The sequence below is a fragment of the Bombina bombina genome, chromosome 3 (genome assembly GCF_027579735.1).
Source record: "Bombina bombina isolate aBomBom1 chromosome 3, aBomBom1.pri, whole genome shotgun sequence".
NCBI classification, from domain to species: Eukaryota; Metazoa; Chordata; class Amphibia; order Anura; family Bombinatoridae; genus Bombina; species Bombina bombina.
Genome location: NC_069501.1, coordinates 814,718,870 through 814,743,513, shown reverse-complemented (window position 1 = coordinate 814,743,513; position 24,644 = coordinate 814,718,870). Strand labels below are relative to the sequence as shown.

General features: G+C 37.7%; 1 protein-coding gene across 1 annotated transcript in view; it reads right to left on the bottom strand.

Moving 5' to 3' along the window:
• Positions 1-2,026: 2,026 nt before the first annotated feature.
• ATP4B (ATPase H+/K+ transporting subunit beta) overlaps positions 2,027-24,644 on the bottom strand; it is a 70,990-nt gene continuing 48,372 nt past the window's right edge. The window contains exons 5-7 of the mRNA XM_053704906.1: positions 5,485-5,541; positions 2,239-2,325; positions 2,027-2,143 (exon numbers count right to left, since the gene is read on the bottom strand). Of these exons, the coding sequence (XP_053560881.1) occupies positions 2,027-2,143; positions 2,239-2,325; positions 5,485-5,541 (261 nt within the window). The remainder of the gene's footprint in view (positions 2,144-2,238; positions 2,326-5,484; positions 5,542-24,644) is intronic.

The window sequence follows — 24,644 nt, the reverse complement described above, 5'->3', positions numbered from 1 at the left end:
TTCTTGGCATTCTTTTAGAATACCGAGAATTTTACAGTTTATTCAGGATGGTTTAGATAAGGGTTTGTCCGCAAGTTCTTTGAAAGGACAAATCTCCGCTCTTTCTGTTCTTTTTCACAGAAAGATTGCTATTCTTCCTGATATTCATTGTTTTGTACAAGCTTTGGTTCGTATAAAACCTGTCATTAAGTCAATTTCTCCTCCATGGAGTTTGAATTTGGTTCTGGGAGCTCTTCAAGCTCCTCCGTTTGAACCTATGCATTCATTGGACATTAAATTACTTTCTTGGAAAGTTTTGTTCCTTTTTGCCATCTCTTCTGCTAGAAGAGTTTCTGAATTATCTGCTCTTTCTTGTGAGTCTCCTTTTCTGATTTTTCATCAGGATAAGGCGGTGTTGCGAACTTCTTTTGAATTTTTACCTAAAGTTGTGAATTCCAACAACATTAGTAGAGAAATTGTGGTTCCTTCATTATGTCCTAATCCTAAGAATTCTAAGGAGAAATCGTTGCATTCTTTGGATGTTGTTAGAGCTTTGAAATATTATGTTGAAGCTACGAAATCTTTCCGTAAGACTTCTAGTCTATTTGTTATCTTTTCCGGTTCTAGGAAAGGCCAGAAAGCTTCTGCCATTTCTTTGGCATCTTGGTTGAAATCTTTAATTCATCTTGCCTATGTTGAGTCGGGTAAAATTCCGCCTCAGAGAATTACAGCTCATTCTACTAGGTCAGTATCTACTTCCTGGGCGTTTAGGAATGAAGCTTCGGTTGACCAGATCTGCAAAGCAGCAACTTGGTCCTCTTTGCATACTTTTACTAAATTCTACCATTTTGATGTATTTTCTTCTTCTGAAGCAGTTTTTGGTAGAAAAGTTCTTCAGGCAGCGGTTTCAGTTTGAATCTTCTGCTTATGTTTTTTCGTTAAACTTTATTTTGGGTGTGGATTATTTTCAGCAGGAATTGGCTGTCTTTATTTTATCCCTCCCTCTCTAGTGACTCTTGTGTGGAAAGATCCACATCTTGGGTAGTCATTATCCCATACGTCACTAGCTCATGGACTCTTGTTAATTACATGAAAGAAAACATAATTTATGTAAGAACTTACCTGATAAATTCATTTCTTCATATTAACAAGAGTCCATGAGGCCCCCACCCTTTTTGTGGTGGTTATGATTTTTTTTGTATAAAGCACAATTATTCCAATTCCTTATTTTATATGCTTCGCACTTTTTTTCTTATCACCCCACTTCTTGGCTATTCGTTAAACTGATTTGTGGGTGTGGTGAGGGGTGTATTTATAGGCATTTTAAGGTTTGGGAAACTTTGCCCCTCCTGGTAGGAATGTATATCCCATACGTCACTAGCTCATGGACTCTTGTTAATATGAAAGAAATGAATTTATCAGGTAAGTTCTTACATAAATTATGTTTTTTGCTCTCAAGGGGAGGGTGAGAACAAGCTTAATTTGTGAAGAAATGCAAGAGGTGCTTAATCTCCCTTTACATTTCACTGTGAGGATCTTTATTTCTCTCTTGCAATATGGTTCAGTCACAGACTCTGCTCCCCATATACTTTTATTTGCATTTGCTTAGTGCTGTTTCACCTCTTTACCTGTTAGCTCTGATCTTTCTCGAACTGGTGTGGTCTGGAAAGTTTGGTTGCATCCTAGATTGAACTACACAACTGAGACATACATTTAACTCTTATGTAACTCAGAAATATAGTTTAGTGTGGCTGCACAGTGTGTTTTTCTTGCATGCAGGTGATACTGTTTTCTTGTAAATAAGAATACTGATATAGCTATCAGTTATAGCTGGATATGCATTTCACATCGAACTCTGTGTCACCTTGAAGTAAGTTACCTTATCTCACAAACACCACAGTCTCCAAAACTATTTTCACCTTCTCTGTGCAAGATAACATAATAAAGCATATCTGCTATGTAAACTTACCTTGCAAATGTTTGCATTTTATCTTGTAACTCAGTTTTCTTATTTTAAGGGCTGAATGACACTTTTCCTTCATAGGGGTCATGAGGATTGTCTGTAGAAAATTCCATGTCCAACTATTTTACATACCACAGGTATATCGGTGTTCTTTACAACATTTAGGAATTTCACTGCTACCAATGGATTGGTATAGTTTGGCTGGTAAAAAAAGCAAACAGAAAATAACAGGTATGTAATCACTTATAAACCAGAGAACACTTATCTTTCAATCAAACGAATTATGATGAAAATACCTGAGCTTTTTTCCCATAGTAAGGGAAGTACTGTAAGCCGAATGTCCCTCCTGGTGGAAAATATTCTAATGGTCCCATGTCTTCACTCTGTTTAGTATAACAAAGGGCTTATAAGAACAGGAACATTTACTAAATCAAAACTATACAGTATAATGTATTCAAGCAAACTTAATTATTTAAATATTGAAAATAATAAATACTGCTTTTTATCTCTGCTTAGGCCAATTAAAGGGACAGTAAAGTCAAAATGAAACAAATGTATTGGATAGAACATGCAGTTTGAAGCAACGTTTCAATTTACTTTGATTATCAAGTGCGCTAATTTCTCTTGGTATCCTTTGTTAAAGAGTAATCTTATGTATGCTCAGGAGCATGCACGTGTCTTCTACCCACGTGTCAGCGGTGTTTGCAAATAGATAGGTGCATTTGGATCCTTTGTTAGGATCCAAATGCAGAAGACGGTCGCTGCTTGTGGCATTCAGCTCTTTTCGGAGCCAGATTTATTCTTGTGAAGTTTAACAAACTAAGATCTGGATTTGCCCTGATCTTACTGTGTTAAACTTTCACAAGAATAAATCTGGCTTTGAAAAGAGCCAAATGCCAAAAGTGGTCACCTTTTTCCGCATTCGGATCCTAACGAAGGATCCAAGGGCACATGTCTATTAACAACAGTGTTTGTAGAAATGTTATACATACTGTAATTGCAACCATTGCTACCATAAATTATTAAAGACACAAACATGCTCCTAAGCTTCTATCAGCCTACCTAAGATTATTAGTGGTGTTATACATAGTTGCAAATGCTACTGCCATACGGCTAGATTACGAGTTTTTGTCGGTAATGGTATGCGTGGCTAATGCACAGTTTTTCCTTACCGCTCACCTAAAGTAACGCTGGTATTATAGGTATTTTTAAACCCGGCGTTAGCCGCAAAAAGTTGAACGTAGAGCAGAATTTAGCTCCATATCTCACCGCAATACCAGCGCTGTTTACGGTAAGCTGGCTAAACGTGCTTGTGCACGATTTCCCCATAGGAATCAAAGGGGCAGAGCCGGCTGAAAAAAAACACCTGCAAAAAAGCAGCATTCAGCTCCTAACGCAGCCCCATGGATTCCTATGGGAAAATACTTTTATGTCTACACCTAACACCCTAACATGAACCCAGAGTCTAAACACCCCTAATCTTACACTTATTAACGCCTAAACCTGCCGCCCCAACATCGCCGACACCTGCATTATATTATTAACCCCTAATCAGCCGCTCCGTAAACTGCCGCGACCTACATTATACTTATGAACCCCTAATCTGCTGCCCCCAACATCACCGACACCTACTTTTTATTTATTAACACCTAATCTGCCACCCCCCAATGTCGCCACCACCTAACTACACTCATTAACCCCTAATCTGCCACCGCCCGCCACCACTATAATAAAGTTGTTAACCCCTAAATCTAAGACTTCTGGCCGTCTGGAGGACCACTTCTGCCCGGTTGGGTGAAGACGTCTCAAGGTAGGGTGATCTTCAAGGGGTTAGTGTTAGGTTTTATTAAGGGGGGATTGGGTGGGTTTTAGAGCAGCGTTGGGTGTGTGGGTTGGGTGGTGGGTTTTAATGTTGGGGGGTATTGTCTTTTTTTTTACAGGTAAAAGAGCTGATTACTTTGGGGCAATGCCCGCAAAAGGCCCTTTTAAGGGCTATTTGTAATTTAGTATAGGGTAGGGATTTTTTTTCTTTTGGGGGGCTTTTTTATTTTATTAGGGGGATTAGGTGTAATTAGTTTTAAAAAATTGTAATTATTTTATTATTTTCTGTAATTTAGTGTTTGTTTTTTTGTACTTTAGTTTATTTAATTTAATTGTAATTAATTGTAGTTAGTTTAGGTAATTAACTTAATTATAGTGTAGTGGTAGGTGTAGTTGTAACTTAGGTTAAGGTTTATTTTACAGGTAAATTTGCAGTTATTTTAACTAGGAAGTTATTAAATAGTTAATAACTATTTAATAACTATTGTACCTAGTTAAATAAATACAAACTTGCCTGTAAAATAAAAATAAACCCTAAGCTAGCTACAATGTAACTATTAGCTATATTGTAGGTAGCTTAGAGTTTATTTTATAGGTAAGTATTTAGTTTTAAATAGGAATTATTTAGTTAATAATAGTATTTTTATTTAGATGTATTTAAATTATATTTAAGTTAGGGGTTGTTGGGGTTAATAAATTTAATATAGTTGTGGCGATGTTGGGGGCGGCAGATTAGGGTTTAATAAATGTAGGTAGGTGTCGGCGATGTTAGGGACGTCAGATTAGGGGTTAATAAAATTTAACTAATGTTTGCAAGGCGGGAGTGTGGCGGTTTAGGGGTTAATATATTTATTGAAGTGGCGGGCGATGTCCAGTCGGCAGATTAGGGGTTAAAAATGTATTTAAGTGTTTGCAATGTGGGTGGGGGGGGGGGGGGTGCTCGGTTTAGGGGTTAATAGGTGTTAGTGTACTTTTTAGCACTTTATTTAAGAGTTTTATGTTACGGCGTTAGCCCATAAAACTCTTAACTACTGACTTTTAAATGCGGTAGGAGTCTTGACAGGAGAGGGTGTACCGCTCACTTTTTCCAAGACTCGCAATACCGGCATTAGGCAAATCCCATTAAAAGGATAGGATACGCAATTGACGTAAGTGGATTTGCGGTATGCTCGAGTCGCGGAAAAAAAGTGAGCGGTACACCTGTACCTGCCAGACTCGTAATACCAGCGGGCGTTAAAAAGCAGCGTTGGGACCTCTCTTAATCTAGGCAAGACTCGTAATCTAGGCGATAGGTTGTTAGACATGTGCACACCCATAAGCTCCTATAAGCATACCTAGACTTACTCTTCAACTAAGAATACTAAGAGAACAAAATAAATTTGATAAAAGAAGTAAATTTGAAAGTTGCTCTTTCTGAATTAGGAATTTTTAATATTGACTTTTCTGTCTCTTTAAGGAATTCTATAAATAACTAATAAACATCATCTGTATGGAATATAGCATTCTCAGTCTGGAGTTTGCACTACCAATTCTAGTTGGAATTGGAAAGCCCACTATGTGCAGGATTATACATGTAGATAGGACATAATAAATTATAAAAGTAAATTGCATTTTTTTTTTACTACACATAACATACAGTATATTATGATCGAAAAGTTTTTTCAGTTGGTGTAACAGGATATAAAGTGCAAGATGTCATTTTATTTTTGTAGTATACTTACATTTGATGTGCAGTTTACATAGGGCGCTGTCTTGTTGCCAGGCATAAAATTTATAATCTAAATTTAAGATAAAAAGTATATAAGGTTTATGGGGTTTTTTCAGTTATATATTTTAAAAAGCATGGGAATAAGTCAAGAAATGTGTGTTAACTCAAATGTACAAAACAAATCCTGGTTTAAAGGAAGCTAGTGTAAAAATAAATGTATAATAATATAATGTATAATAATATTTTAATAATTTATATTTCTTTCATGTAATTGCCAAGAGTCCATGAGCTAGTGACGTATGGGATATACAATACTACCAGGAGGGGCAACGTTTCCCAAACCTCAAAATGCCTATAAATACACCCTTCACCACACCCACAATTTAATTTTACAAACTTTGCCTCCTATGAGGTGGGTGAAGTAAGTTTGTGCTTGATTTTTATGATTTCTTCTATGATATGCGCTTCTAAGCATTCTGAAACCCAATTCAAGGGTTCTCTGTTATCGGTCGTAGGCATTCATCTCCTACCTCTCTTTTCAGATCGACGATATACTCTTGTATACCATTACCTCTGCTGTTAGTTTTCAGTACTGGTTTGGCTATCTGCTATATGTGGATGGGTGTCTTTTGGTAAGTATGTATCTTTTTTTTTTTTAAAGACACTCTCAGCTATGGTTTGGCGCTTTATGTATTAATATAAAGTTTTAAATATATGTATTTTACTTTGCAGTCTGGCAGTTTCATTATGGGAATGATGTTTTAGGACGTTTGTCTTACCTGGGGTATTGTCTTTTTTTCAATTTGACTTGTTTTTTTCTTTGAAAACTTGCGGGCAAATTAGGCTCGCGAGGGCGCAAAATGCTGGTTTTTATTGCATCATTCTTAGCGGGAGAATTTTTTTTGGCACAAATGTGCGTCTGTAGTGACGCAAGTTCGTCATTTCCTGCATCTTAGTTGACGCCAGGTTGTTTGGCGCGAGTTGCGTCATTTCTGGATATATGTTGGCGCCCCAAAAAATTTAAACTTCCTCTTGCATTGTGCGTCATACTTGGCGACAAAAATGTAGATTTATTTTACCCCACTTCCTGTATGCTCCTTGCCTTCTTAATGCTCAGAGGGCTATGCTATTTGCTTTTTTTGTCAATTTTAGCATTTGCATTTTTCCCCATTCCTGAAACTGCTATATGTGGAAATAAGATATTTCTGTTTTAATGTTATTTTTTTTTTTACATTTTATAAGATGTCTCAATCTGATCCTGTCTCAGAAGCTGCTGTAGGAACCATGCTGCCTGAACACAGTTCTACCAAAGCTAAGTGTATCTGTTGTACACTTGTGGATATTATATCTCCAGCTGTAGTATGTAACAGTTGTCATGATAAGCTTTGCATGCAGAAAAATGTTTTTATTAGTGCTAGTACAGTATCTGTTGTTCCTTCAACATCTAAAGTACATATATTCCTGTTGATATGAAAAATTATATTGCTGATGCAATACAGAAGGCTATGGCTGCTATACTGCCTTCAAATAAACGTAAAAGGTCTTTTAAAACTTCTCATAATACTGATGAAATTTGTAATGACCAACAACATACTGATATATCCACCTCTGATGAGGATCTCTCTGATTTGGAAGATCCTTCTTCAGACATTGACACTGATAAATCATCTTATCTTTTTAAGATTGAGTATATTCGTTCTTTGTTAAAAGAAGTGTTGATAACTTTTGATATTGAGGAGTCTGGACCTCTTGATAATAAATCCAGTAAACATTTAAATTTTGTTCATAAACCTCCTGTGATTACTCCTGAGGTTTTCCCTGTTCCTGATGCTATTTCTGATGTGATTGCTAAGGAATAGTCTAAGCTTGGTACTTCATTTGTTCCTTCTTCAAGGTTTAAAAAGCTGTATCCTTTGCCAATAGCTAAATTAGAGTTTTGGGAAAAAGTCCCTAAGGTTTGATGTGGCTATTTCTACTCTTGCTAAGCGTACTACTATTCCTATGGAAGATAGCAGCTCTTTTAAGGATCCTTTAGATAGAAAAAATTGGAATCTTATCTAAGGAAAGCTTATTTACATTCTGGCTATATTCTCAGACCCGCCATTTCTATGGCCGATGTTGCGGCTGCATCAAATTTTTGGTTGGATAGCTTAGCACATAGGGAAAAAGATTCTGATTTACATAGCATTGTTTGTTTGCTTCAACATGCTAATCATTTCATCTGTGATGCTATTTTTGATATCATCAAGATTGATGTTAAATCTATGTCTTTGGCTATTTTAGCTAGAAGAGCTTTATGGCTCAAATCATGGAATGTTGACATGGAATCTAAATCTAGGTTACTTTCTCTATCATTCCAGGGTAATAATTTGTTTGCCATTCACTAACCTGCACAACGGAGCGCTGCAAAGAAAACCATCCGGTAAATAGTATACGTTGTAACGGCTCTGTTGGAGAGTGGGCTGGATTCAATGATTCCTGGTTAGATGAGGACTGAGGCAGCTGATTCCAGCGTGTCTGTTCCACACGCTATAAACCAAGATATCCACGTAGAGGGTAAAAAGCGCTCAAAGTCCTTGTAGTAAAAAGTGAAAAATGTTTATTGGGACAAAATTTAAAAACAAACAATTCGTCCTAAATAGGAGGACATGATAAAATCCTGGTTGTAAAGCAGGTGCACAGAGCAGACATGTTTCGTGCTCAAACAGCACTTGTTCACTGCTAATAATTTGTTTGGTTCCCAGTTGGATTCTATTATTTCCAGTATTACTGGGGGGAAAGGAGTTTTTTTGCCCCAAGATAAAAAAACTAAGGGTAAATCTAAAGCTTCTAATCGGTTTTGTTCCTTTCGTCAGAATAGAGAACAGAAAAACCACTCCTTCCCTTATAGACTCTGGCTCCAATTGGAAGCCAAATTCTGTTGGAATAAAACCAAGCCTTATAAGAAACCAAAGCCAGCCCCCAAGTCTGCATGAAGGTGCGGACCTCAATCAAGTTCTGCTGGTGGGGGGAAGATTGAAATTATTTCAAGACATTTGGGCAGGTTCCGTTCAGAATCATTGGATTCAGAATATTGTTTCTCAGGGGTATTGAATAGGTTTTAGAATAAGACCTCCTGTGAGAAAAATGTTTCTCTCACATTCCAACAAATCCTGTGAAAGCTCAGGCCTTTCTGAAGTGTGTTTCAGATCTAGAGCTTTCAGGAGTAATTGTACCAGTTCCACTTCTGGAACAGGGTCTGGGTTTTTATTCAAATCTATTCAATCTCCCGAAGAAGGAAAATTCTTTCAGACCAGTCATGGATCTGAAGTTTTTGAATCAATTTGTAAGGGTCCCAACTTCCAAGATGGTGACTATAAGGACTATTCTGCCTTTTGTTCAGCAAGGTCATTACATGTCCTCAATAGACTTACAGGATGCGTATCTTCACATTCCGATTCATCCAGTCCTCTATCAGTTTCTCAGATTCTCTTTTCTACACAAGCATTACCAATTTGTTGCTCTTCCGTTTGGCCTAACAACAGCTCCAAGAATCTTTTTGAAGGTTCTCGGTGCCCTTCTATCTGTAATTAGAGAGCAGGGTATTGCAGTATTTCCTTATTTGGACGATATCTTGGTACTGGCTCAATCTTTTTATTTAGCAGAATCTCACACAAATCAACTTGTGTTGTTTCTTCAAAAACATGGTTGGAGGATCAATTTACCAAAGAGTTTCTTGATTCCTCAGACAAGGGTCACCGTTTTAGGTTTCCAAATAGATTCAGGGTCTATGACTCTGTCTTTAACAGACAAGAAACAAATGAAATTGGTTTCTGCCTGTCGAAACCTTCAGTCTGGATCATTCTCTTCAGTGGCTATGTGCATGGAAGTTTTAGGTCTTATGACTGCAGCATCGGACGCGATCCCCTTTGCTCTTTTTCATATTAGACCTCTGCAACTTTGAATGCTGAATCAATGGTGCAGGGATTATACTCGGATATCACAGTTGATATACTTAAATCCCAACATTCAACTCTCTCTGTCCTGGTGGTTGGATCATCATCTGATTATTCAAGGGGCCTCTTTTGTTTGTCCTTCCTGGACTGTGATTTCAACAGATGCAAGTCTCACAGGTTGGGGAGCTGTCTCGGGGTCTCTGACAGCACAAGGAGTTTGGAATCCTCAAGACGTGAGGTTACCAATCAATATTTTAGAACTATGTGCTATTTGCAGGGCTCAGGCTTGGCCTCTTTTAAAGAGAGATTCATTCATTTATTTTCAGACAGACAATATCACAACTGTGGCATATGTCTATCATCAGGGGGGACTCACAGTCCTTTAGCTATGAAAGAAATATCTTGGATACTTTCTTGGGTGGAATCCAACTCCTGTCTAATTTCTGCGATACATGTCCCAGGTGTAGACAATTGGGAAGCGGATTATCTCAGTCATCAATCTTTACATCCAGGCGAGTGGTCTCTCCATCCAGTGGGAACAAGAAATCAAAAACAAAAAAAGTTCTTGATGGAGGTGCGCCTACGGTAACGGAAGCGAAAATCAGTTGAAACAATCCGATGTGAGGCCGCTCTTCTGTAACGTATGTCGACGGTTAGGAAATCTGTAGTGGGGAAACAGGAAGGCGCCAATAGGGTGATAACGTAAAGGACCCGGACATGTAAGTAAGAGGAAAAAGGGTACTCACAAGCAGGGCGGCACTTGAACATGCCTAACCACGCGGGCCGGGGACCTCAGCGTCGCCCGGAAGACTCACAACGGCAACAACCAATCCTCAAGCCGGACCAAGTTCCGTGTGGCCAATCAGGAACGCTGGATGCTAACACACCTCCCTCTTCGTATGCCGATTCCGAACAATGGTAGGGGCACTTGTACTGAAAGTGATATATCAAGCATAATGGGTTTTTCCAATGCTACAAACTTCCTGGTAACAAGCAAACAGCTTTCTCTCAACTGATCTTCTAGAGAGGACTGTATACACCAACCACTGAAGCCATAAAAAAACATATACTTTGCTGCATCACAATATTCTGAGCTCTCTCCATCCCAGATGTATTTTGTCAGATTGTACAAATGTGGGGTGTTCCGAAATAGATCTGATGGCTTCCCATCTAAACAAGAAGCTTCACAGGTACCTTTCCAGGTCCAGGGATCCTCAGGCGGAGATGGTGGATGCATTAGCAGGTCCTTGGTTTTACTAACCTGCTTACATTTTTCCGCCTCTAGTTCTTCTTCTAAGGGTGATCTCCAAGATCATAATGGAACAATCTTGTGTGTTTCTGATAGCACCAGCATGGCCTCACAGGTTTTGGTATGTGGTACTTGCCGGATGTCCAGTTGCCAACCTTGGCCACTTCCTTTAAGGCCAGACCTTCTGTCTCAAGGGCCATTTTTCCATCAGGATCTCAAATCTCTAAATTTGAAGGTATGGAAATTGAATGCATAGTGCTTAGTCATAGAGGTTTCTCTGACTCAGTGATTAATACTATGCTACAGGCTTGTAAGTCTGTTTCAAGAAAGATTTATTATCGAGTTTGGAAAACCTATATTTCATTGTGTTTTTCTCATAAATTCTCTTGGCATTCTTTTAGAATTCCTAGAAATTTACAGTTTCTTCAGGATGGTTTGGATAAAGGTTTGTCTGCAAGTACTTTGAAGGGACAAATTTCTGCTGTTTTATTTCATAGAAAGATTGCTAAACTTCCTGATATTCACTGTTTTGTTCAGGCTTTGGTTCATATCAAGCCTGTTAATTCAATCTCTCCTCCTTGGAGTCTTAATTTGGTTTGAAGGCTTTGCAGGCTCCTCCTTTTGAGCCTATGCATTATTTGGATATTAAACTACTTTCTTGGAAAGTGTTGTTTCTTTTGGTTATCTCTTCAGCTAGAAGAGTTTCTGAATTGTCTGCTCTCTCTTGTAAGTCTCCTTTTCTGATTTTTAATCAGGATAAGGCTGTTTTGCAGACTTTGTTTAAATGTCTTCCTAAGGTTGTGAATTCTAACAACATTAGTAAAGACAGTCTTGTTCTTTCCTTGTGTTCTAATCCTAAGAATACTCTTGAAAGATCTTTACATTCTTTGGATGTTGTAAGAGCTTTGATATTATGTCAAAGCTACTAAAGATTTCAGGAAGACTTCTAGTCTATTTGTTGTTTTCTCTTGTCCTAGGAATGGTCAGAAAGCCTCTGCCATTTCTTTGGCATCTTGGCTAAAGCTTTTGATTCACAAGGCTTATTTGGAGGCAGAACAGTCTCCGCCTCAGAGAATTACAGCTCATTCTACTAGATACGTTGCCACTTCTTGGGCTTTTAAGAATGAAGCTTCCGTTGATCAGATTTGCAAAGCTGCAACTTTGTCTTCTTTGCATACATTTAGTAAATTTTACCATTTTGATGTATTTGCTTCTTCTGAAGCAGTTTTTGGTAGAAAAGTTCTTCAGGCATCTGTCTCAGTTTGATTCTTCTGCTTATAATTTAAGTTTTTTCTTGAAATTTATGAGAGACTTATTTTTTTTGTGGATTTTATTTTTTTTGTGGAAATAGCTGTTTCTTTCATGTAATTGGCAAGAGTCCGTGAGCTAGTGAAGTATGGGATATACAATCCTACCAGGAGGGGCAAAGTTTCCCAACCCTCAAAATGCCTATAAATACACCCCCCACCACACCCACAATTCAGTTTTACAAACTTTGCCTCCTATGGAGGTGGTAAAGTAAGTTTGTGCTAGATTTCTACGTTGATATGCGCTTCTCAGCTTTTTTGAAGCCCGGTTCCTCTCAGAGTGCAGTGAATGACAGAGGGATGTGAAGGGAGTATTACCTATTGAATACAATGGTCATCCTAACGGGGATCTATTTCATAGGTTTTCTGTTATCGGTTGTAGAGATTCATCTCCTACCTCCCTTTTCAGATCGATGATATACTCTTATATACCATTACCTCTGCTGATTCTCGTTTCTGGTTTGGCTATCTACTTTATGTAGATGAGTGTCTTTTGGTAAGTATGTTTCCTTTATTTAAGACACTCTCAGCTATGGTTTGGCATTTTATATTTAAAGTTCGAAATATATGTTTGTACTTATATTTACCATGATTCAGGTTTATCAGTATATTTCCTTTTTGCAGACTGTCAGTTTCATATTTGGGAAATGCATATAAAAAAAAAAAAATTCTTACCTGAAGTTTTCAAATTGACTCTCTTTTCTAAATTGCGGGCTGTTAGGCTCGCGGGAGCGCAAAATGCTATAATTTATTGCGTCATTCTTGGCGCAAGACTTTTTTGGCACGAGAATTACGTTTGTTGACGTAATTTTGTCATTTCCGGCGCCGAGATTTTTCACGTGGTTGCGTCATCTATGACGCTCATTTTTGTTGCAGACGTTTTTGGCGCCAAAAAATATTTTGTCAGTTGTGGGCGTCATTCTTGGCGCCAAACTTTTTACATTATTTAAGACTTCATTTCTTTTTGCTTCTGGTTTTCAGAGGCTTATTTTGTTTTGCATTTCTTTCCCATTCCTAAAACTGTCATATAAGGAAATTGATATTTTGCTTTATATGTTGTTTTTTCTCTTACATTTGCAAGATATCTCAAAACCGTTCCTGTATCAGAAAACACTGTTGGATTCCTGCTGACTGATATCAGTCCTACCAAAGCTAAGTTCATTTATTTTAATGTTATGAATTTTTATCTTTAGCTATGGTTTGTAATTAGTTATCATGATAAACTTTTACATGCAGAGAAAATGTCCATCAGTATTAATGCATTGTCTATTGCTATTCTTTTAACATCTGGGGCCCGATCCGATATGCAGCGTCGCCCGCAAATGCCGGCAACGCTGAATTTTGAGCTGGTTTGATATCCTATATACGGCGTAACCTAGAAGTTACGCTCGTATATTTCTGCCGTCGCCCGTAGTTTTTTGGGCCATAGGCAGGTATACCAAACCAGCGCAGTTTGGTTTCCAATATACAGCGTAAGGACTTACGTGGCGAAAATTGAGAAATCTTACTCCATTTTCACCTCACCACAAAAAGCAGCCGTAGTAAGCCTTACGCTGTCTATTGGAGCCCCGTAACTCCCTAAACTAGCTACAAAATAAACCTAACACCTAACGCATGCGCAATGTCTATCTAGCTGTCAACCGCTATCTGCTAAATAAAACCTAACACCTAACGCATGCGCAATGTCTTTTTGCGTGACATAACCCCAAAGTAAACTGCTCTATTGCCAGCCCTTAAAAGGGCTTTTTGCGGGGCATGCCCCAAAGAATTCAGCTCTTTTACCAGCCCTTAAAAGGGCTTTTGGTGGGGCTTTGTCACCAAAGTAAACAGCTCTTTTGGCTACAATCTAAATCCCCCTACACCGCCGCCACCTATAATAAATGTATTAACCCCTAATCTAATCCCCCTACACCGCCGCCACCTATATTAAACACATTAACCCCTAATCTAATCCCCCTACACCGCCGCCAGCTATATTAACTATATTAACCCTAATTATATTAGGGTTAATATAGTTAATATAGTTATTATATATATATATAATAACTATATTAACTATATTAACCCTAATTATATTAGGGTTAATATAGTTAATATCGTTATTATATTATATTATATATATATATATTAAGTATAATAACCCTATCTAACTCTAACATCCCTAACTAAACTCTTATTAAAATAAATCTAATATTAATACTATTAATTAAAATATTCCTATTTAAATCTAAATACTTACCTATAAAATAAACCCTAAGATAGCTACAATATAATTAATAATTACATTGTAGCTATTTTAGGGTTTATATTTATTTTACAGGTAACTTGGTATTTATTTTAACTAGGTAAAATAGCTATTAAATAGTTAATAACTATTTAATAGCTACCTAGTTAAAATAATTACCAATTTACCTGTAAAATAAATCCTAACCTAAGTTACAAATACACCTACACTATCAATAAATTAAATAAACTACAAATATCTTACTAAAATACAATTAAATAAACTAAACTAAATTACAAAATAAACACTAAATTACAAAAAATAAAAAAAGATTACAAGATTTTTAAGCTAATTACACCTATTCTAAGCCCCCTAATAAAATAATAAAAACCCCCAAAATAAAAAAAATTCCCTACCCTATTCTAAATTAAAAAAGTTAGCTCTTTTACCTTACCAGCCCTTAAAAGGGCCTTTTGCGGGGCATGCCCCAAAGAAAACTGCTCTTTTGCCTGAAAACCCCCCCACAATACCACCCCCCAACATTACAACCCACCACCCACATACCCCTACTCTAACCCAAACCCCCCTTAAATAAAGCTAACACTACCCCCCTGAAGATCTCCCTACCTTGTATTCACCCAGCCGGGCAGAACTCTTCATCCGATCCGGGCGATGTCTTCAATCAAGCGGCAGTGAAGTCTTCTTCCATCTGGGTGATGTCTTCAGGCAAGCGGCAGAGAGTCTTCTTCCATCCGGCGATGTCTTCAAGCAAGCGGCAGAGAGTCTTCTTCCATCCGGTGATGTCTTCAAGCAAAGCGGCATCTTCAATCTTCTTTCTTCGCTCCTCCGCCACGGAGCATCCACCCGGCACGACGACTTCCTGATGAATGATGTTCCTTTAAATTACGTCATCCAAGATGGCGTCCGTCGAATTTTGATTGGCTGATAGGATTCTATCAGCAATCGGAATTAAGGTTGAAAAATCTGATTGGCTGATTGAATCAGCCAATCAGATTCAAGTTCAATCTGATTGGCTGATTGGTTCAGCCAATCGGATTGAACTTGAATCTGATTGGCTGATTCAATCAGCCAATCAGATTTTTCTACCATTATTCCGATTGGCTGATAGAATCCTATCAGCCAATCGGAATTCGACGGACGCCATCTTGGATGACGTCATTTAAAGGAACATCATTCGTCGGGAAGTCGTCGTGCCGGATGGATGCTCCGCGGCGGAGGAGCGAAGAAAGAAGATTGAAGATGCCGCTTTGCTTGAAGACATCACCGGATGGAAGAAGACTCTCTGCCGCTTGCTTGAAGACATCGCTGGATGGAAGAAGACTCTCTGCCGCTTGCTTGAAGACATCGCCCGGATGGAAGAAGACTTCACTGCCGCTTGATTGAAGACATCGCCGGATCGGATGAAGAGTTCTGCCCGGCTGGGTGAATACAAGGTAGGGAGATCTTCAGGGGGTAGTGTTAGCTTTATTTAAGGGGGGTTTGGGTTAGAGTAGGGGTATGTGGGTGGTGGGTTGTAATGTTGGGGGGGTGGTATTGTGTTTGTTTTTTTTCAGGCAAAAGAGCAGTTTTCTTTGGGGAATGCCCCGCAAAAGGCCTTTTTAAGGGCTGGTAAGGTAAAAGAGCTAACTTTTTTAATTTAGAATAGGGTAGGGAATTTTTTTTATTTTGGGGGGCTTTATTATTTTATTAGGGGGCTTAGAATAGGTGTAATTAGCTTAAAAATCTTGTAATCTTTTTTTTTTTGTAATTTAGTGTTTTTTTTTTTGTAATTTAGTTTAGTTTATTTAATTGTATTTTAGTTTAGATATTTGTAGTTTATTTAATTTATTGATAGTGTAGGTGTATTTGTAACTTAGGTTAGGATTTATTTTACAGGTAAATTGGTAATTATTTTAACTAGGTAGCTATTAAATAGTTATTAACTATTTAATAGCTATTGTACCTAGTTAAAATAAATACCAAGTTACCTGTAAAATAAATATAAACCCTAAAATAGCTACAATGTAATTATTAATTATATTGTAGCTATCTTAAGGTTTATTTTATAGGTAAGTATTTAGATTTAATATTTTAATTAATAATATTAATATTAGATTTATTTTAATAAGAGTTTAGTTAGGGATGTTAGAGTTAGATAGGGTTATTATACTTAATATATATATTATATAATAACGATATTAACTATTTTAACCCTAATATAATTAGGGTTAATATAGTTAATATATAATATAATAACTATATTAACTATTTTAACCCTAATATAATTAGGGTTAATATAGTTAATAAAGCTGGCGGCGGTGTAGGGGGATTAGATTAGGGGTTAATGTGTTTAATATAGGTGGCGGAGGTGTAGGGGGGATTAGATTAGGGGTTAATAAATTTATTATAGGTGGCGGCGGTGTAGGGGGATTTAGATTGTAGGCAAAAGAGCTGTTTACTTTGTGACAAAGCCCCACCAAAAGCCCTTTTAAGGGCTGGTAAAAGAGCTGAATTCTTTGGGGCATGCCCCGCAAAAAGCACTTTTAAGGGCTGGCAATAGAGCAGTTTACTTTGGGGTTATGCCACGCAAAAAGCCCTTTTCAGGTTTATTTGTAGGGTTAGACTTAGGTTTAGTGGTAGGGATAGTTTAGTATTTTAGGGGTTAAATAATTTAATATAGCTGGCGGCGGGGTAGGGGGATTAGATTAGGGGTTAATTAATTTAATATAGGTGGCGGTGGGGTAGGGGGATTAGATTAGGGGTTAATTAATTTAATATAGGTGGCGGCGGGGGTAGGGGGATTAGATTAGGGGTTAAATAATTTAATATAGGTGGCGGCGGGGGTAGGGGGATTAGATTAGGTGTTAAATAATTTAATATAGGTGGCGGCGGTGTAGGGGGATTAAATTAGGGGTTAATAATTTTAAAATAGATGGCGCGGGGTAGGGGCTCACTTTAGGGGGTAGGTAAGGTAGATGGCGGCGGGGTAGGGGCTCACATTAGGGGGTTATATATTTAATATAGCTGGCGGCGGGGTCCAGGAGCGGGGGTTTAGGGGATATTAACTTTAATAGGTGGCGGCGGGGTCCGGGAGCGGCGGTTTAGGGGTTAATACATTTTTTTTATTGTTAGGATAGTGAGGGGGGATAGCGGATAGAGGGGTATACGTGTCGGGCTATGTTAGGGAGGCATGTTAGACAGTACGGGAGATTTTATAATTTAGTCAGCTTTTGTAGGCGCCGGAAGTTTCTAAAGTGCCATAAGTCACTGGCGACTCCAGAAATTTGTACTCACGCAGATTTCTGGACATCGCTGGTTTGTGAGACTTACGGCACTTTAGCATCTGACGGCGCCGTATATAGGATAGCTCGAGTTGTGAGCTGAAACTGCGGGCGGCGGGGGTTCCCTCGCTTGCGCAGCAAACTACGCTGCATATCGGATCGCGCCCCTGATGTACAAGATATACCTAGGAATTTATAAGAATATTTTTCTGATTCTATTCAGAAGGCTTTGTCTGCCATCCCACCTTCTAATAAAATGTAAAGGTCTTTTTTAAACTTCTCATTTAGTTGATGAATTTTCAAATGAAGGAATTATCCTTCTCTGATGAGGATTTATCTGATTCAGAATATCCTTCATCAGATATTGACACTAACAAATCTACTTTTTTATTTTTAAATGGAGTACATTCGTTCTTTGTTGAAAAAGTGTTGATTATATTGGATATTGAGGAGACTAGTCCTCTTGATTTTAAGGCTAGCTAACATTTAAATTCTGTTTATTAACCTCCTGTGGTTACTTCAGAGGTTTTTTTTTCCAGTTCCTAATGCTAGGGAATGGAATAGGCCTGGTACTTCTTTTATTCCTTCTTTAAGGTTTTAAAAATTGTATCCTTTGCCAGCAGTTAGTTTGGAGTTTTGGGAAAAGATCCCCAAAGTTAATGGGGCTATCTCTACTCTTGCTAAACGTACTACTATTCCTATGGAAAATAGTATTTATTTTAAAGATCTTTCAGATGGGAAACTTGTATCTTATCTAAGGAAAATTAATTTATTTTCAGGTCCTTTTCTTAGGCCTGTAATTTCTTTTGCTGACGTTGCAGCTGTTTCATCTTTTTTGGTTGGAAACTTTAGCACAACAAGTATCGGATTATGATTTGTTTAGCATTGTTAACTTGATTCAACATGCTAATAATTTCATTTGTGATGCCATTTTTTGATATTATCAAAATTGAGGTTAAATCTATGTCTTTAGCTATTTTAGCTAGAAGAACTTTATGGCTTAAATCTTGGAATGCTGACTGATTTCTAAATCCAGATTTCTATTTTCTTTCCTTCCAAGGTAATACATTATTTGGTTCACAGTTTGATGCAATACTTAAAACTGTTACTGTGGGGAAGGGAGTTTTTTTTGCCTCAAGATTAAGTTCTAAGGGTAAATTTTAAGCTTATTACCTTTTTGTTCTTAATAAGGAATAGAAACCTAATTCTTCCCCAAGTAATATGTTTCTAATTGGAAGCTTTCTTCAAAATGGAATGAATTCAAGCCATTTAAGAGGTCAAAACCAGCCCCCAAATTCGCATGAAGGTGCGGCCCTTATTCCAGCTTAGCTGGTAGGGGGTAGGTTAAGATTTTTCTAAAGTTATTTGGTTCAATTCGGTCCAAACTCCTTAGATTGGGGTACAGAATAGGTTTCAGAGTAAGACCGCCTGTGAGAAGTCTTTTTCTCTCTCACATATTCCAGCAATCCCAGTAAAGGCTCAGACTTTCCTGAAGTGTGTTTCAGACCTGGAGTTATCTGGGGTATTCATACCAGTTCTGTTTCAAGAACTGGATCTGGGGTTTTATTCAGAACTATTCATTGTCCCAAAGAAAGAAAATCTTTTGAATTGTCATGTAAGAGTACCATCTTTCAGAATGGTGATTATAAGGTCTATTCTGCCTTTTGTTCAACAAGGGCATTATTTGCCCACAATAGACTTACAGGATGCATATCTTCATATTATGTTTCATTCAGATTATTTTCATTTTCTGAGATTCTCTTTTTAGACAAGCATTACCAATTTGTTGCTCTTCCTTTCTGGCCTAGCGACAGCTCTAGGAATCTTTTCAAAGGTTCTCTGTGTTTCCTTATTTGGACGATATCTTGGTACTTGCTCAGTCTTTTCGTTCTGCAGAATCTCATATGATTCAACTTCTGTTGTTTCTTCATAGACATGGTTGGAGGATCATTTTACCAAAAAAGTTCCTTGATTCCTCAGACAAGGGTCACCTTTTTTAGGTTTCCAGATAGATTGTGTCAATGTCTTTGTCTCTAACAGACAAGAGACAATTTATATTGAGTTCAGCTTGTCAGAACCTTCAGTCTCTATTATTTCTTTCAGTAGCTATATGCATGGAAGTTTTAGGTCTCATGACTGCAGCATCGGACTCGATTCCTTTTGCTCGTTTTCATATGAGACCTCTCCAGTTTTTAATGCTGAATTAATGGTGCAGGGATTATACTAGGATATCACATTTAATATCCTTGAATCCCAATATTCAACTATCTCTGACTTGGTGGTTAGATCACCATCGTATAGTTCTACTGGTCTCTTTGGTTCATCCAACCTGGACCGTGATCACAACAGATGCAAGTCTTTTAGGTTGGGAAGTTGTCTGGGGATCTCTGACCGCACAAGGGGTTTGGAAATCTCAAGAGGCGAGATTTCCAATCAATATTTTGGAACTCTGTGCGATTCTCAGAGCTCTTCAGTTTTGGCTTCTATTGAAGAGAGAGATGTTTATTGGTTTTCAGACAGACAATGTCACAACTGTGGCATATGTCAATCATCAGGGTGGGACTCACAGTGCTCAGGATATGAAAGAAGTAACTTGGATACTTGTTTGGGCAAAATCAAGCTCCTGTCTAATTTCTGCGGTCCATATCCCAGGTATAGACAATTGGGAAGCGGATTATCTCAGTCGTCAAGCTTTACATCCGGGAGAGTGGTCTCTTCACCCAGATGTGTTTTTTCAAATTGTTCAGATGTGGGGGCTTCCAGAAATAGATCTGATGGCATCTCATCTAAACAAGAAACTTCTCAGGTACCTATCCAGGTCCAGGGATCCTCAGGCGGAAGCAGTGGATGCAATGACACTTCCTTGGCGTTATCAACCTGCTTATATTTTTCCGCCTCTAGTTCTTCTTTCAAGAGTAATTTTCAAAATCATCATGGAGCAATTGTTTGTGCTGCTGGTGGCTGCAGGTTTTGGTATATGGATCTTGTTCGGATGTCCAGTTGCCAACCTTGGCCACTTCCATTAAGGCCAGAACTTATATCTCATGGTTCGTTTTTCCATCAGGATCTCAAATCATTAAATTTGATGGTATGGAAATTGAACGCTTAGTGCTTAGTCATAGTGGTTTCTCTGACTCAGTGATTAATACTATGTTGCAGGCTCGTAAATCTGTGTCTAGAAAGATTTATTATCGAGTTTGGAAGACTTACATCTCATGGTGCTCTTCTCATAAATTCTCTTGGCATTCTTTTAGAATTCCTAGAATTTTACAGTTTCTTCAGGATGGTTTAGATAAGGGTTTGTCTGCAAGTTCTTTGAAAGGACAAATCTCTGCTCTTTCTGTTCTGTTCCACAGAAAAATTGCTAAACTTCCTGATATTCATTGTTTTGTATAGGCTTTGGTTCATATCAAGCCTGTCATTAAATCAATTTCTCCTCCTTGGAGTCTTAATTTGGTTTTGTAGGCTTTACAGGCTCCTCCGTTTGAGCCTATGCATTCTCTGGACATTAAATTACTTTTTTGGAAAGTGTTGTTCCTTTTTGGCCATCTCTTCTGCTTGAAGAGTTTCTGATTTATCTGCTCTTTCTTGTGAGTCTCCTTTTCTGATTTTTCATCAGGATAAGGCGGTTTTGCGGACTTCGTTTAAATTTTTACCTAAAGTTGTGAACTCCAACAACATCAGTAGAGAAATTGTTGTCCCTTCTTTGTGTACTAATCCTAAGAATTCTCTGAAGAGATCCTTACATTCTTTGGATGTGGTAAGAGCTTCGAAATATTATGTTGAAGCTACTACAGATTTCAGGAAGACTTCTAGTCTGTTATCTTTTCTGGTTCTAGGAAAGGTCAGAAGGTTTCTGCCATTTCTTTGGCATCTTGGTTAAAGCTTTTGATTCATCATGCTTATTTGGAGTCGGGTAAATCCCCGCCTCAGAGGATTACGGCTCATTCTACTAGGTCAGTTTCCACTTCCTGGGCTTTTAAGAATGAAGCTTCTGTTGATCAGATTTGCAAAGCAGCAACTTGGTCTTCTTTGCATACTTTTACTAAATTCTATCATTTTGATGTTTTCTCTTCTTCAGAAGCAGTTTTTGGTATAAAAGTACTTCAGGCAGCTGTTTCAGTTTGATTCTTCTGCTTATAATTTCATTTTTTTTCATTATAAGATTAAAACTTTTGATTTGGGTTGTGGATTTATTTTTTCAGCGGAATTGGCTGTCTTTATTTTTATCCCTCCCTCTCTAGTGACTCTTGCGTGGAGTTCCACATCTTTGGTGTTTGCTATTTCATACGTCTTTAGCTCATGGACTCTTGCCAATTACATGAAATAAAACATAATTTATGTAAGAACTTACCTGATAAATGAATTTCTTTCATATTGGCAAGAGTCCATGGGACCCACCCTTTTTATGGTGGTTATGATTTTTTTGTATAAAGCACAATTATTCCAATTCCTTGTTGATGCTTTTTGCTCCTTTCTTATCACCCCACTTCTTGGTTATTCGTTAAACTGAATTGTTGGTTTGGTGGGTGGTGTATTTATAGGCATTTTGAGGGTTGGGAAACTTTGCCCCTCCTGGTAGGATTGTATATCCCATACGTCACTAGCTCATGGACTCTTGCCAATATGAAAGAAATTAATGGTGGTTATGATTTTTGTATAAAAGCACAATTTTATTTCCAGTTCCTCTTTTTTGTATGCTTTTTTACTCCTTATTTTATCCTGCCACTACTTGGCTATTCGTTAAACTGAATTGTGGGTGTGGTGAGGGGTGTATTTATAGGCATTTTGATGTTTGGGAAGCTTTGCCCCTCCTGGTAGGATTGTATATCCCATATGTCACTAGCTCATGGACTCTTGCCAATATGAAATAAATGAATTTATCAGGTAAGTTCTTACATAAATTATTTTTTATATATAATATTTCAAGAACACACATTGACAATAGCAATTCTTCATGTGCACTAACCCAACAGCGCTAGTCTTAAGTTGGGATCCCCGAAGCGTTACACATATTTAACATTTCTATGTTCTTCACATAGAAAATAATGTACTTTTTATTATTAAATATATATTTCTATACATATCTCATACTCCTAATGTAAAATACATATATATACCTATATATCTTTAGGAATAGATATATAGGTATATATATATATATATATATATATATATATATATATATATATATAAATATATAGAAGGAGAAAGGGTTTCAACATCGCAAATAATTTCTATACTATAACATGAAACATAAAAAAGCAATAGGACATATAAAAAACAAATGCAAAATGACAAAACCAATGTAAAAAAGTCAATAAAGATAGTAATTATCTCTATATAACTGATGATTCCAATGTAGAAATTAGATGGGTTAATATTCCCCTTACCAGAATATACCTCAATCTAATGAGATAAGTTGCCGCAACTGGTAGAGGGTGATGCAATTCCAGTGTGTATATATGAAGATCAGTGTCGTGCAATCCACCTCTTGGAGTAGGTGTTCTTCCGTGATTTTTCCTCCCCAGGGATATTATAGAAGAGAGAAAGGCTGATATAGTGGTGGATGGCACAACACTGTTCTTCATATATACACACTGGAATTGCATCACCCTCTACCAGTTGCGGCAACTTACCTAATTAGATTGAGGTATATTCTGGTAAGGGGAATATTAACCCATCTAATTTCTACATTGGAATCATGAGTTATATAGAGATAATTACTATCTTTATTGACTTTTTTATATTGGTTTTGTCATTTTGCATTTGGTTTTTATATGTCCTATTGCTTTTTTATGTTTCATGTTATAGTATAGAAATTATTTGCGCTGTTGAAACCCTTTCTCCTTCTACATTTACACATCTGAACAGGTGCGAGTGTTTTACTAACACCTGCTCTATTTTTTATCACAATAGCTGCAATTCTTTCTTTTTCAATACTGGCGCATATCTATTAGTGCTTTTTGTTATCATTCCAGTGATCTGGTCTGTAACATTCTACTTGCCCTTTCATATATATATATATATATATATATATATATACAGGGAGTGCAGAATTATTAGGCAAGTTGTATTTTTGAGGATTAATTTTATTATTGAACAACAACCATGTTCTCAATGAACCCAAAAAACTCATTAATATCAAAGCTGAATAGTTTTGGAAGTAGTTTTTAGTTTGTTTTTAGTTATAGCTATTTTAGGGGGATATTTGTGTGTGCAGGTGACTATTACTGTGCATAATTATTAGGCAACTTAACAAAAAACAAATATATACCCATTTCAATTATTTATTTTTACCAGTGAAACCAATATAACATCTCAACATTCACAAATATACATTTTTGACATTCAAAAACAAAACAAATCAGTGACCAATATAGCCACCTTTCTTTGCAAGGACACTCAAAAGCCTGCCATCCATGGATTCTGTCAGTGTTTTGATCTGTTCACCATCAACATTGCGTGCAGCAGCAACCACAGCCTCCCAGATACTGTTCAGAGAGGTGTACTGTTTTCCCTCCTTGTAAATCTCACATTTGATGATGGACCACAGATTCTCAATGGGGTTCAGATCAGGTGAACAAGGAGGCCATGTCATTAGATTTTCTTCTTTTATACCCTTTCTTGCCAGCCAACCTGTGGAGTACTTGGACGCGTGTGATGGAGCATTGTCCTGCATGAAAATCATGTTTTTCTTGAAGGATGCAGACTTCTTCCTGTACCACTGCTTGAAGAAGGTGTCTTCCAGAAACTGGCAGTAGGACTGGGAGTTGAGCTTGACTCCATCCTCAACCTGAAAAGGCCCCACAAGCTCATCTTTGATGATACCAGCCCAAACCAGTACTCCACCTCCACCTTGCTGGCGTCGGAGTCGGACTGGAGCTCTCTGCCCTTTACCAATACAGCCACGGGCCCATCCATCTGGCCCATCAAGACTCACTCTCATTTCATCAGTCCATAAAACCTTAGAAAAATCAGTCTTGAGATATTTCTTGGCCCAGTCTTGATGTTTCAGCTTGTGTGTCTTGTTCAGTGGTGGTCGTCTTTCAGCCTTTCTTACCTTGGCCATGTCTCTGAGTATTGCACACCTTGTGCTTTTGGGCACTCCAGTGATGTTGCAGCTCTGAAATATGGCCAAACTGGTGGCAAGTGGCATCTTGGCAGCTGCACGCTT